The sequence below is a fragment of the Salvia miltiorrhiza genome, chromosome 7 (genome assembly GCF_028751815.1).
Source record: "Salvia miltiorrhiza cultivar Shanhuang (shh) chromosome 7, IMPLAD_Smil_shh, whole genome shotgun sequence".
NCBI lineage: Eukaryota > Viridiplantae > Streptophyta > Magnoliopsida > Lamiales > Lamiaceae > Salvia > Salvia miltiorrhiza.
Window position 1 is genome coordinate 49,516,439 of NC_080393.1, and position 19,108 is coordinate 49,535,546.

Below are 19,108 nucleotides of genomic sequence, written 5' to 3' on the forward strand. Positions count from 1 at the left end.
AGAAGAAGTTCTTGGAAGCCAAGAACTAGGTGGACCAGACAGAAGGCACGCTCCTACAAGTCAGGCCAACGGAGCGGACCATCAAGAAACCAATTCTCAAATCAAAAGAGAATCCCGGTGAGAAAAACTTTCAGGCGTACTCAGGCCAAAGTAAATGAAAGTTTCAAGGATTGTAACTGCTGGACGTGCGGTGCAAAGGGGCATATTTCAACCAATTGCCCAGACAACGAGAAAAGGGAGATGAGAAGCTTCGAATCCACACCAGATATCGAAGAAGCTATCTACTACCAGAAATTGATACCCGTGTATCGATTTGAAGATATATCCTCTGATGAGAGTATATATGAGCAAGAAGAGGTCTTTAGTTCTGAAGATTCGGAGATGTCCGATGAATCAACCGGAGACGAGTCAGACTAAAGAGGAACACGAGATCCACCACACCCAGAAGGAGGATCAGAATGGGTTTACTAGCCATTTTCTGATTCCACAGGAAGAAGTGGTGAATAAAATCGTGAAGAAACTCAACAAGGAAATTGGAGAAGTACAAACCCACCAAGGGTTCTCCAATGGAAGATTGAATCGAGTTCTTAATAGCTTGATACCATCAAAAAGGAAGCATCATGTCTATTTTGGTGTTACAAACCAAGAAACGGCGCTTCCAATCGAGATTACAAGTAATCAGGTGGAAATCCAGCTGGTTCCGTCCGAGGACATTATGCAGGACCTCCAGAAAATGAAGCCAGAAGTCGCGTGCACGATAAAATGGATTCATATTGGAGCCATTCAGTTGGTGATCAAATCATCCCTTACCCCAGGGACAGACCAACCAATTGATGTCGCACTGTGCGACAAAAGAATCAGAGATACTAGAGCTTCAGTTCTTGGAGCTTTTTCAGGCAATCTCTATGCCAAGAGGATTATAACAGAATTCTACCCACAGATATCTTATAATCTGCAAGATTCATCCTTCAGCCGGGCCCTGACACTCTATCAGGACTACAAGAAGAAGGAGCTAATGACGGATGGAAATAGGCCATACTCACTGACTTATCAAGTCTCGTATGCCTTATCAAATTCCCATCACACGGAATTATTTCTGGGAAAGAAATTCATTGAAATTCCAGAAATATTCAAAGAAGTTGCCAAGGCGGTCAATCCAAACCGAGTAGGAATTCCTCAGATTGGGGAAATCGACATCGATGTTGGAGACAAGCCGATACTTAGCCATACCCAGAGTCTCAGACTGGGTGAACCAAGGCTATCATTCCAAGGAAATAGGCTGACGTCAGGACCTATTACAAGAAGTTTCTCTCAGTCATACGAGAGAAGGGCAATCCAGGAAACACCAGTCCCGGACATGAAAATTAAACTCAAATGTCCTGAAGGATGGAGACAGGTTTCCACGAGAATCGATACAACCAACAAGGAAAACCAGTTTCCTTGCAGTTCGTTGTATTATCTGGCGAATCCAGGAGACAACCGATACATCGGAACTCTAAAGGTTGGAGACTTTGAAATCCAAACCGAAGGACAAGCCGGACAAGAAGCAGATGTCCTGATCCTAGGACGAGATTTCCTTGACAAATATAAACCATGGTCATGGAAATCAGGAAGAATGGAGATCACCATTGGACGCCAAAGAGTGATGATCCAATGACCAGCCCATTCTCAATATACATCTCGGTGGGGATGTTATACGAGAAATACAAAGCAGAATATTTTGCTGCTTATGTGGATTCGGGAGCAGGAATCTGTACAGCAAAACGAGGAGTCTTTCCAGCAGAAGTGGAAGAAGATCTACCTCGAATTGCGGGAAGGGATTTCTCCAAAAAGATTTTGCTCTTATCAAAAGGAGTAAAACAGACGGAAATATTGATCGGCGGGGCAGGACAGACACCTTGGTACAAGGTCAAAACTCCACCAATTTATTTCCATGATACCGGAGCAGATATATTATTTGGAAATAATTTTCTGCAAAGCTTCAAGCGGTACATACAAGACAATGAAGCCAGACGGCTAGTGTTCACAACCAATTGTGACCACAAAATCATTGTGCAAAGGCTCGGTGGAGCTTTTCATAGATCAATGCCAATCAAATTTCGCAGCAAGCGTGGTGATGATGGCAGACTCCGGAGACCTCAAATGAAGGATCAAAGGAGATTCGGAGAAGTTTTGCTCAAATGCAGAACTGAGGGATTCCCAAATCTCTCTGAGGAAGAAACTCAAATCCTCAAAGTATCCCTGATATCACACAAAGATATCAAGGAAGACGAACAGGTGTCCATTGCCGACGTCAAAAGGAGAATCCAGAAGTGTTACCACGAGGATCCTTTGGCATGGTGGAACAAGAACCAGCTCAGAGCAACCTTAAAAGTTAAAACTGGAAAGGAGCATGAGTTCGTAAGGTTCAGACCTATCCTGATGAATCCTCAAGATCAAAAGGATATGGGGAGTATAATCAAGGAACACCTTGATTTAAAACTGATCGAAGATGGAAGATCACCCTATAGTAGTCCAGGATTTCTGGTAAGAAACCATGGGGAGATCAAGCGAGGAAAACCAAGATTAGTCATTAATTATAAAGGGATTAATGATATTCTTGAGTTTGATGGATACTTCATCCCAAGCAGAGAACACCTTATCGACTGCATTAGAAATGCAAGGGTATTCTCAAAGTTCGATTGCAAGTCAGGTTTTTACCAGATTCGCATGGAGGAAGGGAGTAAGAAGTTCACAGCCTTCTCAACTCCACAGGGACATTATGTATGGAATGTCATGCCAATGGGGTTAGCCAACGCGCCTCAGATATTCCAAAGGAAGATGGATAATCTATTTAAGGATTATTCTTCGTTTATGTTTGTTTATATTGATGACATCCTTATTGCATCAAAAAACATTCATGAACATGTCAGGCATCTGGAGATCTTTGCTGATGTTTGCCAACAAGAAGGACTAGTGCTGTCAGAAAAGAAGGCAGTTATAGCTACCCAAAAGATGGAGTTTCTGGGGATTGAGATTGATGAATCTGGGATCATTCTACAAGATCATATTGTGGAAAAGGTCCGGAATTTTCCAGAAGATCTCAAGGAAAAGAAGCAGCTCCAAAGCTTTCTCGGAGTTGTTAACTTTGCAGGAATGTTCATCAAAAATCTTGCAGAGCACAGGAAAATCTTTAGTCCATTACTAAAGAAAGATGTTCCATTTATTTGGAAGGAAGAACATCGAGAGGGTATAAAGAAGTTGAAAGAGATTTGCAAAAATCTCCCAAAACTTTCAATACCACAAGACGAGGATGATTTGGTCCTCTACACGGATGCGAGTGATTTCTGGTGGGCAGCAGTGCTTACAAAGATCACCCCATATGGAGAAGAACCTTGCAGATACTGTAGCGGTCTTTTCTCCGACGACGAAGCTGTGCGATGGCACATCAACGAGAAAGAATTCTTTGCAGTTCGAAAGGCGTTTAAAAAATGGCCGCTTTTCTTACTAGCTAAAAAATTCGTTTTGAAAGTTGATAACACTAACGTTAAAGCTTTCTTAACAAAAAAGTTTGAATCTAAACCCGAAAGGGCTAGATTAATTAGATGGCAAGCAGAATGCCAATATTATGATTATGATATTGTCGTTTTGAAATCTGACCAGAATGTTCTTGCAGATTTCCTTACAAGGGATGGAGCTCCCTGAAGTGGAGGCCATCGAGGCAATACAGGCGCAGCTCTTTGAAAGCCTAGAGCTGCTACAACAAGAGTGGCACAGATGTGTGCTGCATACTAAACAAGCAGGAAAGATACAAGCGGCTGACGAAGCCAAAGTATCTAGCCAAATTGATGTCTGTTTCATGAAGATGTTCAATCTTCAGGAAGCAACCGAAAAGCCGCTCTTGCGCGCAGTCCGTGAAAATCGGGCTAAAGCAATGCTTTCCGTACAGGGCGGATTACCTGTAGCAGGGGATTCAAGTACCCCTAGCCCAAGTCCTGAGAGAATGGCTTCACAGCCGGACGCTCGAGGAAAAGATGTTGTTAAGGAGTCAATCCCTGAAGCAACATGTCAACCCTCCACCTCTGGGGTAAAAGAGGGAGAGATCAGCCTTAGGCCCATGACAGGCCAAGTTAAGGTTGATACTAATCTTTTTATTCCTTCTCCTTCTTGGCAGAATTATCAAGACAGGTGGGAGAAACTTCTTACGAGAAGAGGCATTAATCCGGGAAATTGCCGGGTTGATGTTGCAGGAAAATATCCAAGGGTTTGGTTCACTCCAGGAGCCAATCCAAACGATGTAAAGGAATGGTATGAATTTGGGGCATTAGCTTCAGTTTATACCACTTCTCCGGCTTTCACCGAAATCAAGGGTCTACCCAAATGGATCCAGAAAACGGTGTTCGACACATGGGAGAACAACGAGTCCCTCAAAAGGGGAGATGTCCTGGAACTGTATTTCTTCAGTGCAGCTCCAGAACCAGTTGGCAAGGGAGTCTACGAAGCCTTCCATTTCATCAAGCTTCGGAGGCCAGATACAGGAGCTTTGAATCGAATCAAAGTTCCTGAGTTTAATGCCGCAATCGTCTCAACAATCCCGGAGGATCAAATCTCCACGAGACGAGCATGGGGTCTTTGGGTCTGTCTCACAGAGATGGACAAAATGAAGTCCAGGTTCAAGTTCAATCAAAGCTCGGATCTGGGAACGTTCCTGGTCAACACAATGACAGGAACCACCACTCAGTTTGCTGAAAAGTCTTTTGAAGACAAGAGGCAAACAATCTGGAGTAACAGGATAGCGGGGAGCAAAGAGACTCGTCGCAAATTCTGCAATATGGCTCATGTAAGCCATTGGATCGATAGGATCTGCGATCAATGCTCATCGCAGAAGGAGCCAGAATTCGGCAAAGGATTCTTTCCGAAGCCGGATAAAAGGAGATTCCGGTCTGATGAACATGACAAGCATCAGACCCCAAAGGGAAGGACACCTCGGGCACCAAAAAAGTAAGGTGGCCGACAGAATATTTTGAATCATGTGATTCACAGCCAGGATCGCACCCACAAAAGAAACGACAAAAGTGGGTGGAAGAACAGGAGGACCACTTACCAAAAGCTTCAGGACAAAAGTAAGTGGAGAAGAAAGCAGCCGGCCCCTACCAGCATTATTACAAGAAGATAAAGAAGGGGTCCAGTACCATGTGAGGCCACTAACAAGCGTCGGCAATAATGGCCAACAAAAGAAGGTGGATGTCACAATCAAGCAAGCTGGCCACAAAGGAAGAATTCGAGGCCACCAACCAAGCAATTATAGAGGGGCTCAAACCTCTATATAAACACAAGAGCTGGAGAGAAGAAGGGCATCAGAAAAATCACACCCATTTCACACAACACACATCTTCTCTCTAGAAAATTATCTTTGTAATTTTAATTTTGTTTTCAAAGTTTTTTTTTTTTGTTCCTTTTAATTTTTTATGTACACAAGTACTGGCTACTATGAGTAGCTAGACAAGATAGTCTCCTCCTTTGGGGAGTTTTTATGAAATAAAATTAATTATTATATAATTCCTCTATAAACGCTGAGTTTTTGTCCAACTATTCCGGGTTGAGTAAAAATATTTTCTTTATTTTTCCAACATATTATTTAGTCGGCACTTAGTGAAGGAGAAGGGTTGCAACCATCTCTTGCGAGTGTGTGGTTGGTGCGTGCCGGGGAGGCAGACGAGCCGTAAAACGCAACAAGACCGACTCCTGAAGAAGACCAGTCGACGAAGGTACAATGTTGGTTTAATTTAAGAATTATTTTGAAGTGTTTACGGAAGCATGTTGGGCCTGTTTACTGTTTAAAAACATAAATGATTATAATGAATTATAGAGAATAATTTGCTTTAGGGTATTTGGTATAATGCTCGACGCGCTCGACATGCTCGATGAAATATTCGACATGCTCGACAAACTGTTGGCGAGCAGAATACTAAAATAGGCATAGGGGTATTATTGTCCTAGATGGGTAGATTTTATATGTTTGGTAAAGGGTGGGTACATTTTTGTTTTTGTCTTTGAAAAGGGGTACTTTCCATTTTGCCTCTATAATTAATGTCTGCATATCTAGGCAACTCAATCAAACAGGTTAAGCCTTTTGACCCGGTCATTAGATAACTTGTCCGCCTATCATTATGCAGTGTGAGGGTCAAGGAAATTGACAACGGAATGGAAGCATGAAAGTTCTGTTCGGACAGCTCAAGTCAACGTCACAGTCAACTCTTGCATATAAGCAGGACTACCTTCCATTCACAAACATGAATTCATTTCATTTGAGTCCCTCTCCAAATTCTCAGAATTACAAAAATCCAAGCAACAAAATGTCTGCCTTCTTCTTCAACTTCCTCTTCATCGTCTTCGCTTTCTTCTCTCCACTCCCTTTCGCAGAAGCAGATAACTGTTGGCCCGACAGTTGCCGGAGAGGCGGCCCACGGATCCGATTTCCGTTCAGAATTAGGAACAAACAATCCCCAAACTGCGGGTACCCAGGTTTCGATGTTTACTGCAACGACAAAGGCGAAACCATGCTTGATTTGCCCATCTCAGTCAACCTCACGGTGAAGAGAATTCACTACAAATCTCAACGAATTGATCTCTCCGACCCAGAAAAATGTCTCGGGCAGAAGCTCCAAACCCTCAATCTCTCCTCGTCTCCCTTCAGATTCTTCACCGATTACTTGGAAGATTACGTCCTGTTCAGTTGTCCCGATTCTAAAAGAGATCTTTCAAACCCCGTTGCTTGTCTTAGGGATTCCAGATATCAGTTCTATGCCGTTCGGAACGATTCTTACATGGATTCAGTTTCCCTAACATCTTGCACCAACGAGCATAATGTTTCATCTGTTCCGTACTATGTATTTAAGAAAAACGATGTTTACTTGAACTGGTCTGAGCCGGCGTGCGGCGGCAGCTGTGAAGCTCTGGGGAGAATATGCGCGCCGCCAAACAACTCGACTGCAAAATTTCAGTGTGTTGACAAAGGGAAGAGTAACGAAGGTAGATATTTCTCATCCTTATCTTGCCCTCGGATATATGTTCATTTTTCTAACAAAAAACTAATCTTTTCCTCTGTCTTGTTTGTGTAGAAGTTAACAGGAAGATACGAATTGCAGGTGATCATTTCTTTATTTATTTTCAAATTTGCAATTTCTGTTCTTTTGCTTATGGTGGTTAGTTGTGTATAAATACTTGGGATGTGTTTAGACAAATACTCTCTCCGTCCCACTGTAAGTGAGACCTTTTTTTTGGGCACGAGAATTAAGAAAGGTGTATTTTGTGTGTAGGTGAAAAAGTGAAAATGTGTTTATAGGGAAAAAATTTACCCAAAAAAGAAATAGTCTCACTTACAGCGAGACGCCCAAAATAGAAAGAGTCTCAGATACAGTGGGACGGAGGGAGTAATATAGATTAGGTGTCAATTGTTATTATTTGGTATTTAAGATATAATCTTAAGATAATTAATATTTTTGTTTGGTCAAAAAAAATACTGTTGTAGATTAAATTAACAAATTACAATTTTAATCTTATACTATAAATTTAAATAAGTAATTTAATATAAAAAATAGAAAGAAAAAAAATTAATAATCTCGCATTGGATAAATAATCCAAAGGGTGAGGCGATAATAGTTATCAAAGTGGAACATAATAAGGAAGGGTACGGATAGCTTTCCTAACTAATATGGGTACCAAATGTCAACATAAGACAAGATTATTTAACTATAACGTCTTAGCTAGGGGTACCAAACTCTCCTTTAAAGTATGACCAAATTTCAAAAGTAACCGTTATTTTTATATATTGACCCGAAATTTCTTTTTTGATCAAGTTTTTTCTCGGATTAAAAATGAAAATGTGTCCATAGTTTATGTATTTTCCGACAATTAACCATTTTTTTCTATGTACATAAGAACTTTCATCTTATTTTAGCTTACATATAAATTATACTCCCTCCGTCCACCAAAAAGAGTCCCATTTGGGGTTCGGCACGGATTTTAAGAAAGTTGTTAAAGTAGGTGTAAAAGGAGTATAGGTAAATTTATAGGGGTAGTGTTAATGAAATTTTTTAAATTCTTAATCCTAAATTAAGTTTTGAACTTCTAACAGCTTGCAAACACCATCATTCAATCACCATTTCTCGAATGAAACTTGAATTCATTCATCAAAAAAAGATTAGTAACCCTCAGACCTCAATTGTCATCACAGGGCGACACATTCTCTTTCGCCACCGCCACATTCTCTTTCGCCACCTACTTAGGCCATCAATGGTCACCGACTCAGGCCATTAGAAGGGGCGGCCTCGCCGGAGAGAGGCGTCACCCTCGCCAGAGAGAGGCGGCGCAAGTGTAGTTTAAAAACTAGGGTTCCCAAGAAATGAAAGAAAGTGAGAGGCGTTTTTGATTTAATCAGAAAAGGGGGAGGGATTTTAATTAAGGAAATAGATTAAGATTTAATTAAAGAAGTAAATAGATTGTTTATTAGTTATTATGGTGGGTCCATGAATGGCAAATAAAGTAAATATGAAAGTCAAAGAAGGGTAAAATTGTATAAAAAGTGAAATAGGACTCTTTTTCGTGGACAAAAAAAAGAGGTGAAACAGGACTATTTTTCGTGGACGGAGGGAGTATAAATTTTGTTTCGAAATATATTAATTTTCAATTATTTTGATTTTTCTCATAATTGTAATTTTTTTAGTGAAAATTAAAATGCCACTGTGGGTAGTTGAAATGACCTCGTGGCAACTAAAATAATGTAAACATTCAATTTTATCGTTTAGTATATGTATACATTTCAGATATACACCTGAATATTAACTTGGAGGCAATTAACAATCATGAGAAAATAAGAACAACTGAATCTTCATATATTTGGAGTCAAAAGTTTTTAATTATTGTATACATTGAGGGGTGTTTATTTTGCATGATTGATAAGATGCATGATTGAATATTTTTTATCATAATCAAAGTAGGATTTCTCTAATCTCACCTTTTCAGTTTGATAAAAGTCAAGCAAAATTATCTTAAATGATTAAAACAATCAAGGGCCTTGAGATATCCCAAAATTACAATCCATCAAAAAAATGAAAAGATTAAATCTTGCTATTTTTATGAATCAATCCTAATCTTTCGAAGTAAGAGTAGGGTCAAAGTTGATGTATATAAGTGTAATTGTACTAATATTTAAGTGTCTGTTTGATTATGCAGGAGCAACAGTAGGATCTTTCCTCATGTTAACAACAATTGCAGCTCTGATCTTCCTCTGTATCACGATCATCAAAGACCGCGAGAATCGGAAGAAGATCGAAGGGTTTCTAGACGACTACAAAGCCCTGAAGCCCACGAGATTCGGCTACTCCGACATAAGAAAGATCACCAATCAATTCAGCGAGAAACTCGGCGAAGGCGGCTACGGCATCGTGTACAAAGGCAAGCTCTCGACTGAGATAAGCGTGGCCGTGAAAGTCCTCAACAACTCCAAAGAGAACGGGGAGGAGTTCGTGAACGAGGTGAGCACCATCGGCCGGATCCACCACGTGAACGTGGTTCGCCTCGTAGGCTTCTGCGCGGAGGGCTTCAGACGAGTCCTCGTCTACGAGTTCCTACCAAACGACTCCCTCGAGAAGTTCATCTTCCAGGAAGACTCCAAGCGGAGCTCCCTCAGTTGGGAGAAGCTTCTAGATATCGCGCTAGGGACGGCCAAAGGCATCGAGTATCTCCACCAAGGCTGCGATCAGCAGATCCTGCATTTCGACATCAAGCCTCACAACATCTTGCTAGACCAAAACTTCAACCCCAAGGTCTGTGATTTTGGTCTAGCCAAGCTCTGCTCCAAGGAGCAGAGCGCCGTGACCATGACGGCTGCTCGGGGCACGATGGGGTACATCGCCCCCGAGCTCCTGTCCAGGACGTTCGGGAGGGTGTCGTATAAGTCGGATGTGTACAGCTTCGGGATGCTGCTGCTTGAGATGGTTGGCGGGAGGAAGAATGTGGATCTTAAGATAAATAATAGCCAGGTTTATTTCCCACAGTGGATATACAATCATTTGAATCTTGGTGATGAGTTTTGGGTGCATATTGAGGAAGGTGAGCATCAGAGTGATATAGCGAGGAAACTAACTGTTGTTGGGCTGCATTGTATTCAGTGGTATCCAGCAGATCGACCGTCCATGAAAGCTGTGGTGCAGATGCTTGAAGGAGATGGATCGGATCTCGAGATGCCTCCAAACCCATTCCCTACTGCAAATGCCACTAATTTGGTTGCAGGGATAATACCTCAAACACATTTCCAAATTGAGTTGCCACTCATCTTAGAAAACGAGTGAAAGTCAGTATATAGGCTGGAAGGGGCTAAGATATAAATATTAGCAGCAGCTCAGTTAGCTGTTTCGACCGTTAATGATTTTTTTTTTTTACTCTTTTGAGGCTTGCAAAATCTAATGAGGTATGCAAGAGCATTTATTTCTTATTTTGCCCGAGACTCATAATCTTAGGATTGGGGCTGTGTAGATTTTCTCAGCGTCTGATTTTAGATGGTGTTTCTGTTTTTTTTCCTTTTTTTTCATTTGTCTTTGTATTGCACCATTAATAAAATGAAGTATAAATGTGGACTAGTTAGAGAAAATTGTCAGCTGTGCTAGTGAATATATATACAGGGTTGGGTTGGGTTGCCGTAGTACCGTGTCCTTAGGTACTACGTAGTACCCAATCTACATTATTAGATCAAAAGAGCGGCATGACACGTGTATTTTCACGTGGATCAGACGGGTTGACCCGTTCCGCCTTTTTTATTTTATATATTTAACTTTCGAGGGGTAACGGCGTCATTTCACAAGATAGTAATAATTAGATTTTTTATAGTAAAAATTAATTACATCAACAACCGTCTTAATTCTTATCCCTTTTCATCGGAATCCAAACTTTTTGTCTTCCAAAATCCAAGTTTCTTCGCCCATTCATCAACAAGCGAGGAAGAAATCTTCTAAAAAGTTGATGGTTAGTTAATAGAATTTCATCTTCTCGGTTTTTGCATTTACTCCCTCTGTCCCGCTATTCATGTCCCGTTTCTTTTCGGCACGGAGATTAAGGAGAATGAAGTAAGTAGAATAAAGAGTGTGGTCCACATATTTAAGCTTGTGATTAAGGGATTGTTAATGTTTGATGATTCCAATGAAAATGAAAAAGTCCGATTACAGAAATCATCAAACACTAAAGATGGAATTTCCGAAATCAAACGCTTTCATAATAAATTAATCATCAAACATCTTTAGCTCCTCTGTGAGAGAAATGATCACCTTTAGTCCAACAACGCCCAATTTGCAAAAATCGGGAAATTCCATGTCAGAGCTAATTCTCACCTTCAATTTCTCTCACCCAATTCCAATCTCTCATCAATCATCAAACAATAAAGTTTTCATGACTTGTTCCGAAATCAAGTTCTGATTTCTGAAAATGAAAATTAATTGATAATTTATTCCATTAACTAAAGATGGAATTGCAGAAATCGGAAATTGGGCGATTTGCAGAAATTTGGGCGAAATTGCAGAAATTAGGTTGTTGCAGAAATTTGGGCGAAATTTGCAGAAATTGGGTCGAACTCAGAAATCAAACGATTTCCCCCAACCAAATCTGCAACCCAAATTAGGGGTTAGGGTTTTGCAGAGGGTCAGGGGAGATCAGAGGTGAGAGGCGGAGGCGAAGGAGATCAGAGGGAAGAAAAAGGCGACCGAGGGCGGCGACGAGAACTGTTGTCGCTCGACTGAGGAGTGAGGAGAGAGAGCCGAGAGTCTCTTTGCAGATGAAAGCCAGAAGAGGGCAGAGCCCTGGTCGCCGGAAAACGAGCGGCGAGGCATTGCGGTCACCGATGGAGAGAGGTGACAGATCCGGCGTCCACCGGAGAGAAGGTGAGGGTGGAGGCGCAGAGAGAGAGAGAGAGAGCCGAGAGTCTCCTTGAATTCTAGGGTTAGATGTACTTTTGATCTTTTGTATTAGGCATTTAATTAGTGTTTTAATTAATGTTAAGCATTCCCTTATTATTTCCTTTTTAGGAAACGGGACATTATCGGTGGGACAACCCAAAAAGGAAAATGGGACTTGAATAGCGGGACGGAGGGAGTACTTCGTAATAGCTATGCATATCAGGTTTTATACATGTAAACGACACAAAAAACCATAAATCAACTTATTTTAGAGTTCAAAGAAGACCATGTTTATTATTTATCCGAACAGAAAACCCTAACTTTACTATTTTGCAATCGAAGAAAAAGAACACTACATTTGAACAATTTTTTATGAGATCTATGAGTTTCATAAATTATTTATGCATATTATAGATGTGGTCCTCACTTTTCATTAAAACGTAATACTTTATTTGTCCTTACTCAAATAACTACACCTTTCAAAACATGAAAAGATCCAAAAATTAAAAATTTCTACGTGTGAATCTGTGTTTGAATATTCATTACCTTATAAATAATATAACAAGTATATTGAATATGTTTTGTAACTTATTTGTGCATATTGTTATATAAGTTAATGCATATACTTTTGTTCTTATATGCATATATCCGTATCTGTATATCCCTAAACATATATACTAATATGCATGTTAGCATGTATTTATATGCATTTATACGCATTAGTCTATTCATTTCACTGTTACATATTATGAATTGTAACACTCCAATTTTTCATAAACTTTTTAATTTAAAATCTTGAAAACTAATAGATAAAAATAAAATTTCTTGAATTATAAAAGTTTAAACCAATTTAAAATCAACTTGTCAAAACTAAAGTAGTAACATGAAATAAAATAAAATAAAACAATAAATTAAAACTTAACAAGTTCAACTTAAATTTATATGCATGGAAATACTAAATCTCTAGTCATTCTCGACTTCCATGGCCACCTCAACTCCATAACTGCAAAACTGAGAAGATAAGGAGTGAGCATATTGAAAATATAATCAGTGAAGAACCATGCATATATTCACATACGCTTAAACATGCAAATAATTCACATTGTCATACACATATACTGATAATCTGATGGGCGAACTGAAAGCCCCTGAACATGTATTTCAACATGGCTGAATTTCTGAACATGTATTTCTACATGGCTGAACATGTATTTCAACAGGCTGATTTTCTGAATATGTATTTCTACATGGCTGATTTTCTGAACATGTATTTCTACATGGCTGAACATGTATTTCAACATGGCTAATATTCTGAACATGTATTTCTACATGGCTGAGCAAGTATAATCAAACATGAAATAAGAGCATATAAAAACATACATGAATATAACCACAAGCATATAATCCCTCACCTTAATGTTGAAACAAAACAAATCCGGAAAGAAGGTCTTAATAGCGCTGCACCAGAAGAATTCGTCAAAATCGCAGCTGAACAGACCAGTCAGCTTCAAGCTTTCGTTTGAAGCCTCAAACGTCCTCAAATCGTATTTTGCCCAGAAATACGACTTCTTCGTCTTCGAGAGAGCTTTCCGTGGCCGCCTGTTTCGCTTGAATCGGAGTTCTGTGGAGGAAGTTATGGCCGTTCTCCCGAAACTGCCAGAACTTGATTTCTTGCGAAAATCTTACTCCAGCTCAGATCTTCTGCCTACACGTTTCTGGCCCTCTCTGCTCTCTCTAAAATCCTAATTAATTAGTGTGTCCGTCTGTTTTTGGGTTTGAAAAATAGATCCCATATTTATAATAATAATAATAATAATAATAATAATAATAATAATAATAATAATAATAATAATAGTCTAGATAAAATTAATGGTGCATATCTATATGTGTCATGTAATTATTTAAAAAAATAAGCTATACCAGAAAATACTATTAATTAAACTTATAAAATAAATCTAAATTATCGGGGTGTTACATGAATTGTTATGTTATATTAGCTGGAAAATCATTATTACAAATAAATCAGATGATGACTTTGTCGAAGAGACTAAAGCTACATCATCAAAAGAAATAGTGCACTATAAAGACAAATGATCTACACATCAAAATAAAGAAAGGGGGAAGAGAAAGTAGTTACAATGTTGAAAAAAGAAAAAGAAAAACAAAAGCCAGAGAGGAAGTCAATAAGGCTCGTCATTAAGGAAAGTCCAGAATTAGAAAAGTCAAAAACCACAAAGCCACTATCAAAGCTGCAAAACAAGCCAGTAGAACAAGAAGAACAAAATTAGGACAGTGGATTCAAAAGACTACAGCACCTTACTCATTAGTCGATGCCATATAAAGAATGAAACCAACACAAAAAAGACAGATTGTGGAGCTTGGTTTCGGAAACATCTTGAAGTTAAAGGCTAAGGAATTGGCCTTTCAGTTTAGCATATTGGGGAGTAGTGGATAAATTCGACTACAGAGATTGTCCATTGCAGCTAGCAAAGGGCAAGTACCTAATAATTGAAGAAGAAGATATCTATAGAGTCTTTGGTTTCCTGAAAGGGAAAAAACAAATCACAAGAAGGATAAGGAACGAGGGAAGCCAATTAATTATTGGAAGAATGATTTTCTCTATTTGATAACAGAGATAGAATCAGCCATGCAAAGATTGTTGATGCAATGTTAGAACTACACAAGATGGAGAAATATGGTTCAAGAGGCATTTTCTTATTCTGCTTGTCGCTTCTTCTCTAGAGAACAACAATGTTGGCTACATAACAGCTCCAACAATACACCATTTTCAGGATGTTGATGATGCAAGTAATCTGAATTGGGGAGATTATGTCATTAAATCTCTCATTTCACGGAAAGCAGCATGGGAAAACACAAAAAAGAACTTCTGTGGACCAACATTTTTCTTGATGGTAAGCATGAAGATTACAAATTTACAAATTTATGATTACTGAACTTCAGTTTTCTATAACATTAATATGTACTTTAATGCTTCACAAAATGCATGCATTGTATGTGGATAGGATAAAAACATATGCTTCAAAAGACAATGAAAAGAAATACCCAACAATCTCAAACTGGGATTATAAAAAACTGAAGACTCGCGAAGGAGATGAAATAAATGTTGGAGGATTTGGTTATGGAGTAATATGTTTTCCAATTGAGGTTCCAGCTGATGAAGATTTCGTCATAGTCTAAATAGAACAAAAATCAAGTGGAATTCAGCAAGGAGTAACAGAAATATTCATCAAAGATGCAAGCGAGATCGCAACAAAACTGGTTGCATTTGTAACGAAACTCAAATCAGTGTCTGCTGAGGCATTTGAGAATGAAACTCAAAGCGATGGAAAATACACACAAGCTGATAGGATATGACATCAGCCAAAAGACAAGGGATTCTGAAACAAACAGCTCTGAGATCAAGCAATCTCAATTAGATGATGAGTTCTGGGTCAGGAAAAAGTCATCAAAGCAGTTGATGATATTATTGACGTCGTTCTCAAGAGAGAAGAATATATACAGGAATTGGACAGTGCACCTACGTTCAGCCTTGGATTTTCCAAATGTTACCTAAATCAGAAGAATACTCTGAATATCATGCTGCTGCAAATGAAGACAATGAAGAACGTGGCAATTTCGATCTTGATGAAGACAATTTTATCTTTTCAATTTCATTTCTATATAAAATACTAATTATTATTGAACATTAACTAAAATCTTGTATGTACAGATGCATGATGCAGTTCAAGAGGACTTTTCAGACAGGGAACAGAAAGCAAATAGGGTATAATAAATACATAATTTATACTCCCTCCATCCACAATTTAATGCCCTACTTGCCTTTAAAAATTTGTCCACATTTTAATGCCCTATTATGCTTTTTGTACCATTTTACTCTTCTTCTTTTCCTATATTTATTACCCTTTGCCACTAATGGACCCACCTTAAAACACCTTTATTATTTTTATATTTTATATTACTATACTTTATCACTAGTGGACCCACTCACAACACCTTTATCACTTTAGTCAACTATCTTTATCACTTTAGTCAATTACCCTTATATTTCATCCACATCACATTTTTCAACTTTATTAGTCTCCGTGCCCACACCAAAGTGGGGCATTAAATCGTGGACGGAGGGAGTATTTATTAGTACATAATATTATCAAGTAATATGCATTTATTAATACATAACTATGCATAAACAGCCTGAACATGAGCAGGAGAAGGAAAAAGAAGAAAGTGAAATCGAAAAGGTAAAAGTTATAAATAATTTATATCTTATGCATATTATAGTTAGATAATATGCATTTATAAATAGTGGCAACACCTCAGCCTCGTATTTCTCCGGAGCAACGATTTCACCGTCAACGAACCCCGCCACGTCCTGCCTCTCCAGCAGGCAAAGCATCTGCTCTTTCCAGTTCTTGAAATTGCTTCTCCCAGATCCCTTCACGCTCGGCCTCACCGTCACGAAGTTTGCTACATTCACACTACAAGGCGAGACAGCTGCTTTCCACTCCAGGCCCACCGCAGCTCTCCAGTCCGGCGAGACCGCGCCTCCAGCCCGATCCGCTTTCAGAAGACAGATCCGGAGCAGCGTGTCACCTCTTTTTCTCTAGCTCTCTTCAGCGAACCTCGGATTTCCAGATCGGGTCTCTCCGGAGTCGCAGCGGATTCGGTTCTCCAGTCGGACGTGTCAGGGGGGTCCGGATCTGAGGTCTCGGGAAGTCTAGCGGCGGGAAGATGCGGCGGAGGTGCGGCTATCGTATGCGGCGGGCTGCATTTTGAATACTTACATTTTTACAGATGAGAGAGGAGGTTTGGAGGGAGGTGAGGAGACGAGGGGAAGTGAGGATAGGAGCCGATGGGATGGTGAAGAAGCAGCTGAACCAAAAAACTCAAAGGTTTTCGAAAATTTGGAAAGAAAGTGACGAGAATGAAGCACAAAGAGTTACATTCTTTTTCAACAACATTCCAAAAGAATGTAGCTTCGATTTTTTGAGGAGAAAGTTCGGTTCCGTGCGAGAACCGACAGACATCTTTTGTCCAAGAAAGAGAGACAAAAAAGGGAAGCCTTTCGGTTTTGTTCGCTTCGAAGATGTTGAAGATAAGGACGGTTTGCTGGAGCAGCTGAATAAGTTGTGGATTGGGAGCTATAAAATTAGGGTGTTCAAACCGAGATTCGAGAGAGAAGTGAAGGTCCAAGGAAGTAAAGGGAACAGAATCAAAGCTGACGCAGGTAGAAAGTCGGAAAAAACAAAGGTCGTGCATACTGCAAAAAGGATGATGGGGGTTTCTTTTAAGGAGGTGCTCACTGGATCCAAAGAAGGGGAGTCAGGACCTTCGGATTTGCTTCAGTTCAAAACTTCGGATGAGGAAACACGATGGCTAGATGGAGCCTTCACGGGTTTCATCAAAGATGAGTTCTTGTGGGAAGAGATTAATGAAGAAATCAATAGCGAAAGTGCTGGGAAACTGAAGGTGACGACGATGGGAGGAAATTTGGTGTTGATACGTAGTGTCTGCGACGCGCCAACAGAAAAAGTTTTAACTGAGATGGATGAATGGAGTGAGTTCTGGTTTCAATGGAAGAGGAAATGGAACGTTGTGGATGTGTTTCAACAACGAGTTGTGTGGACGAGGTGGGTCGGAATCCCACTCCATGCATGGAATCCTCGTTTCTTTGAGTTGGCAACTGCAAAGTTCGGTCGGGTGTTGAAGATGCATGAGAAGACGAAAGAAAAAGAAAAACTGGATGTTGCTTTGATTCAAATCTCCACGGGCCTTAGATCCATTGATCAAGTTACGGAGTGTTGTATTAATGGAGCAAGGTTCACGTTTCGCATTGAGGAAATTCACGAGAACCCTTTCTCTTCCATGAGCGGCGAGCCGGAGTTCGAGGATTCGGGATCGGATGCAGGATGGACGAGCGGGGAGGAGTCCATGGATCCGGCAGCTGCAATCATCGAAGATCGGAACGAGAGCGATGAAAGGGATGACGACGTTTCGGTTCTCCAAGAAATCAACGTTTCGTCTCCTTCGATCCAAACCGTTGCGGACACATTTGTCGAGGAAACCAATTTTGAGAGGGAGTTGGTGGGAGGATCGAAAATGCTTTTGAAGTTGGTTGAGGCCGAAGGAAGAAGTGTTTGTGAGGGAGATCATACCTTAATGTCGACCCAAGCGCAAGGAGAGATTAGAAGCGCTATTCTGGAAAGGGAAGAAGCCGATTCAGTTGTGTACAGCGAAAGTCAAGGTGCCAAAAATGTTGTGGAGGACACGGCGTGGAAAGAGGAAGGGCAAAGGATCGAAAGAAACGAGCTTCCGATTTTTAACTCCGAGGAAGGAAGTCGTTCAAACCAAAGTAAAAGGTGTGGTGACCGAAATTCAAAAGGAAAAAAAGGGAGAGAAAAGAAAAAGAATAGAGCCAGGGAGAAAGAGAAATGGGAACAATTCATTTCAGATTTAGAGCCAATTGATGGAAGGGGGGAGGAAGTGGAAGAGCAGGAAAGAGGGGGGGAGAACGAAGAAGGGCAAAAGACGACAGTTGGGGAGAAAATTTCAGGTCAGCAGATCTAGGATTTTGGAAAGAAGATCGGGCTGTCAAGTCGTATTCCAGACGAAGATGTTGCTCGACAGATTGAGGTGCAAGGTAATTTTCTTTCTTCCGAAAATGCTGGGAGTATTTTGAGGAATGTTTAATGAATTTGTTATCTTATAACATTCGGGGCTTGGGGAGTGTTGCGAAGCAGAGAGATGTTACTGATTTGGTGAAAGGGCAGAAGATCGATTTTTGTTGCTTACAGGAGACAAAGATGGAGGTGTTTAGGGATTTGTTCTGTAAATCTTGGTGGGGGTCTAATTATACAGACATAGCGATTAGGAACTCGGAGGGAAGGGCTGGAGGAATTGTTTGTTTGTGGAATAGGGGGGTTTTCGAAGCCTCTAGTACGTGGGATTTACCGGGGGTGGTGGTGGTGAATGGTAGGTACAAGGAGGGGGATATCTTATGTTGCATCATCAATGTGTACGCACCAGTCGGCTCAGGGGAAAAGCGGATCTTGTGGGATGCATTAAGCTCAATTGTGGAACAAAATACGGATAGGAGTGTCTGTATCTTGGGAGACTTTAATTCAGTTAGGAGGAGGGATGAACGTGTGGGCAGTGGGGAGGCGTTT

The 19,108-nt window shown here is 40.2% G+C and overlaps 1 protein-coding gene across 2 annotated transcripts; it reads left to right on the forward strand.

The window, feature by feature from the left end:
- Positions 1 to 6,131: 6,131 nt before the first annotated feature.
- Positions 6,132 to 10,353, forward strand: LOC130994621 (rust resistance kinase Lr10-like). 2 transcript variants are annotated; one of them, XM_057919679.1, is made up of 3 exons: positions 6,132 to 7,011; positions 7,101 to 7,127; positions 9,214 to 10,353. In XM_057919679.1, the coding sequence occupies exons 1-3, from the start codon at positions 6,192 to 6,194 to the stop codon at positions 10,329 to 10,331; spliced, it is 1,965 nt and encodes a 654-aa protein (XP_057775662.1). In that variant the 5' UTR covers positions 6,132 to 6,191; the 3' UTR covers positions 10,332 to 10,353. The 2 variants fall into 2 exon arrangements, with proteins under 2 accessions (XP_057775662.1, XP_057775663.1); XM_057919680.1 differs by having other exon boundaries at positions 6,173 to 7,011; positions 7,104 to 7,127.
- Positions 10,354 to 19,108: the final 8,755 nt, after the last annotated feature.

Coding starts and splice junctions, on each gene's coding strand:
- LOC130994621 (XM_057919679.1), top strand. CDS start 6,192: ATGAAAGTTCTGTTCGGACAGCTCAAGTCAACGTCACAGTCAACTCTT. Junction 7,012..7,100: donor CAAAGGGAAGAGTAACGAAG/GTAGATATTTCT, acceptor TTGTTTGTGTAG/AAGTTAACAGGAAGATACGA. Junction 7,128..9,213: donor CAGGAAGATACGAATTGCAG/GTGATCATTTCT, acceptor TTGATTATGCAG/GAGCAACAGTAGGATCTTTC.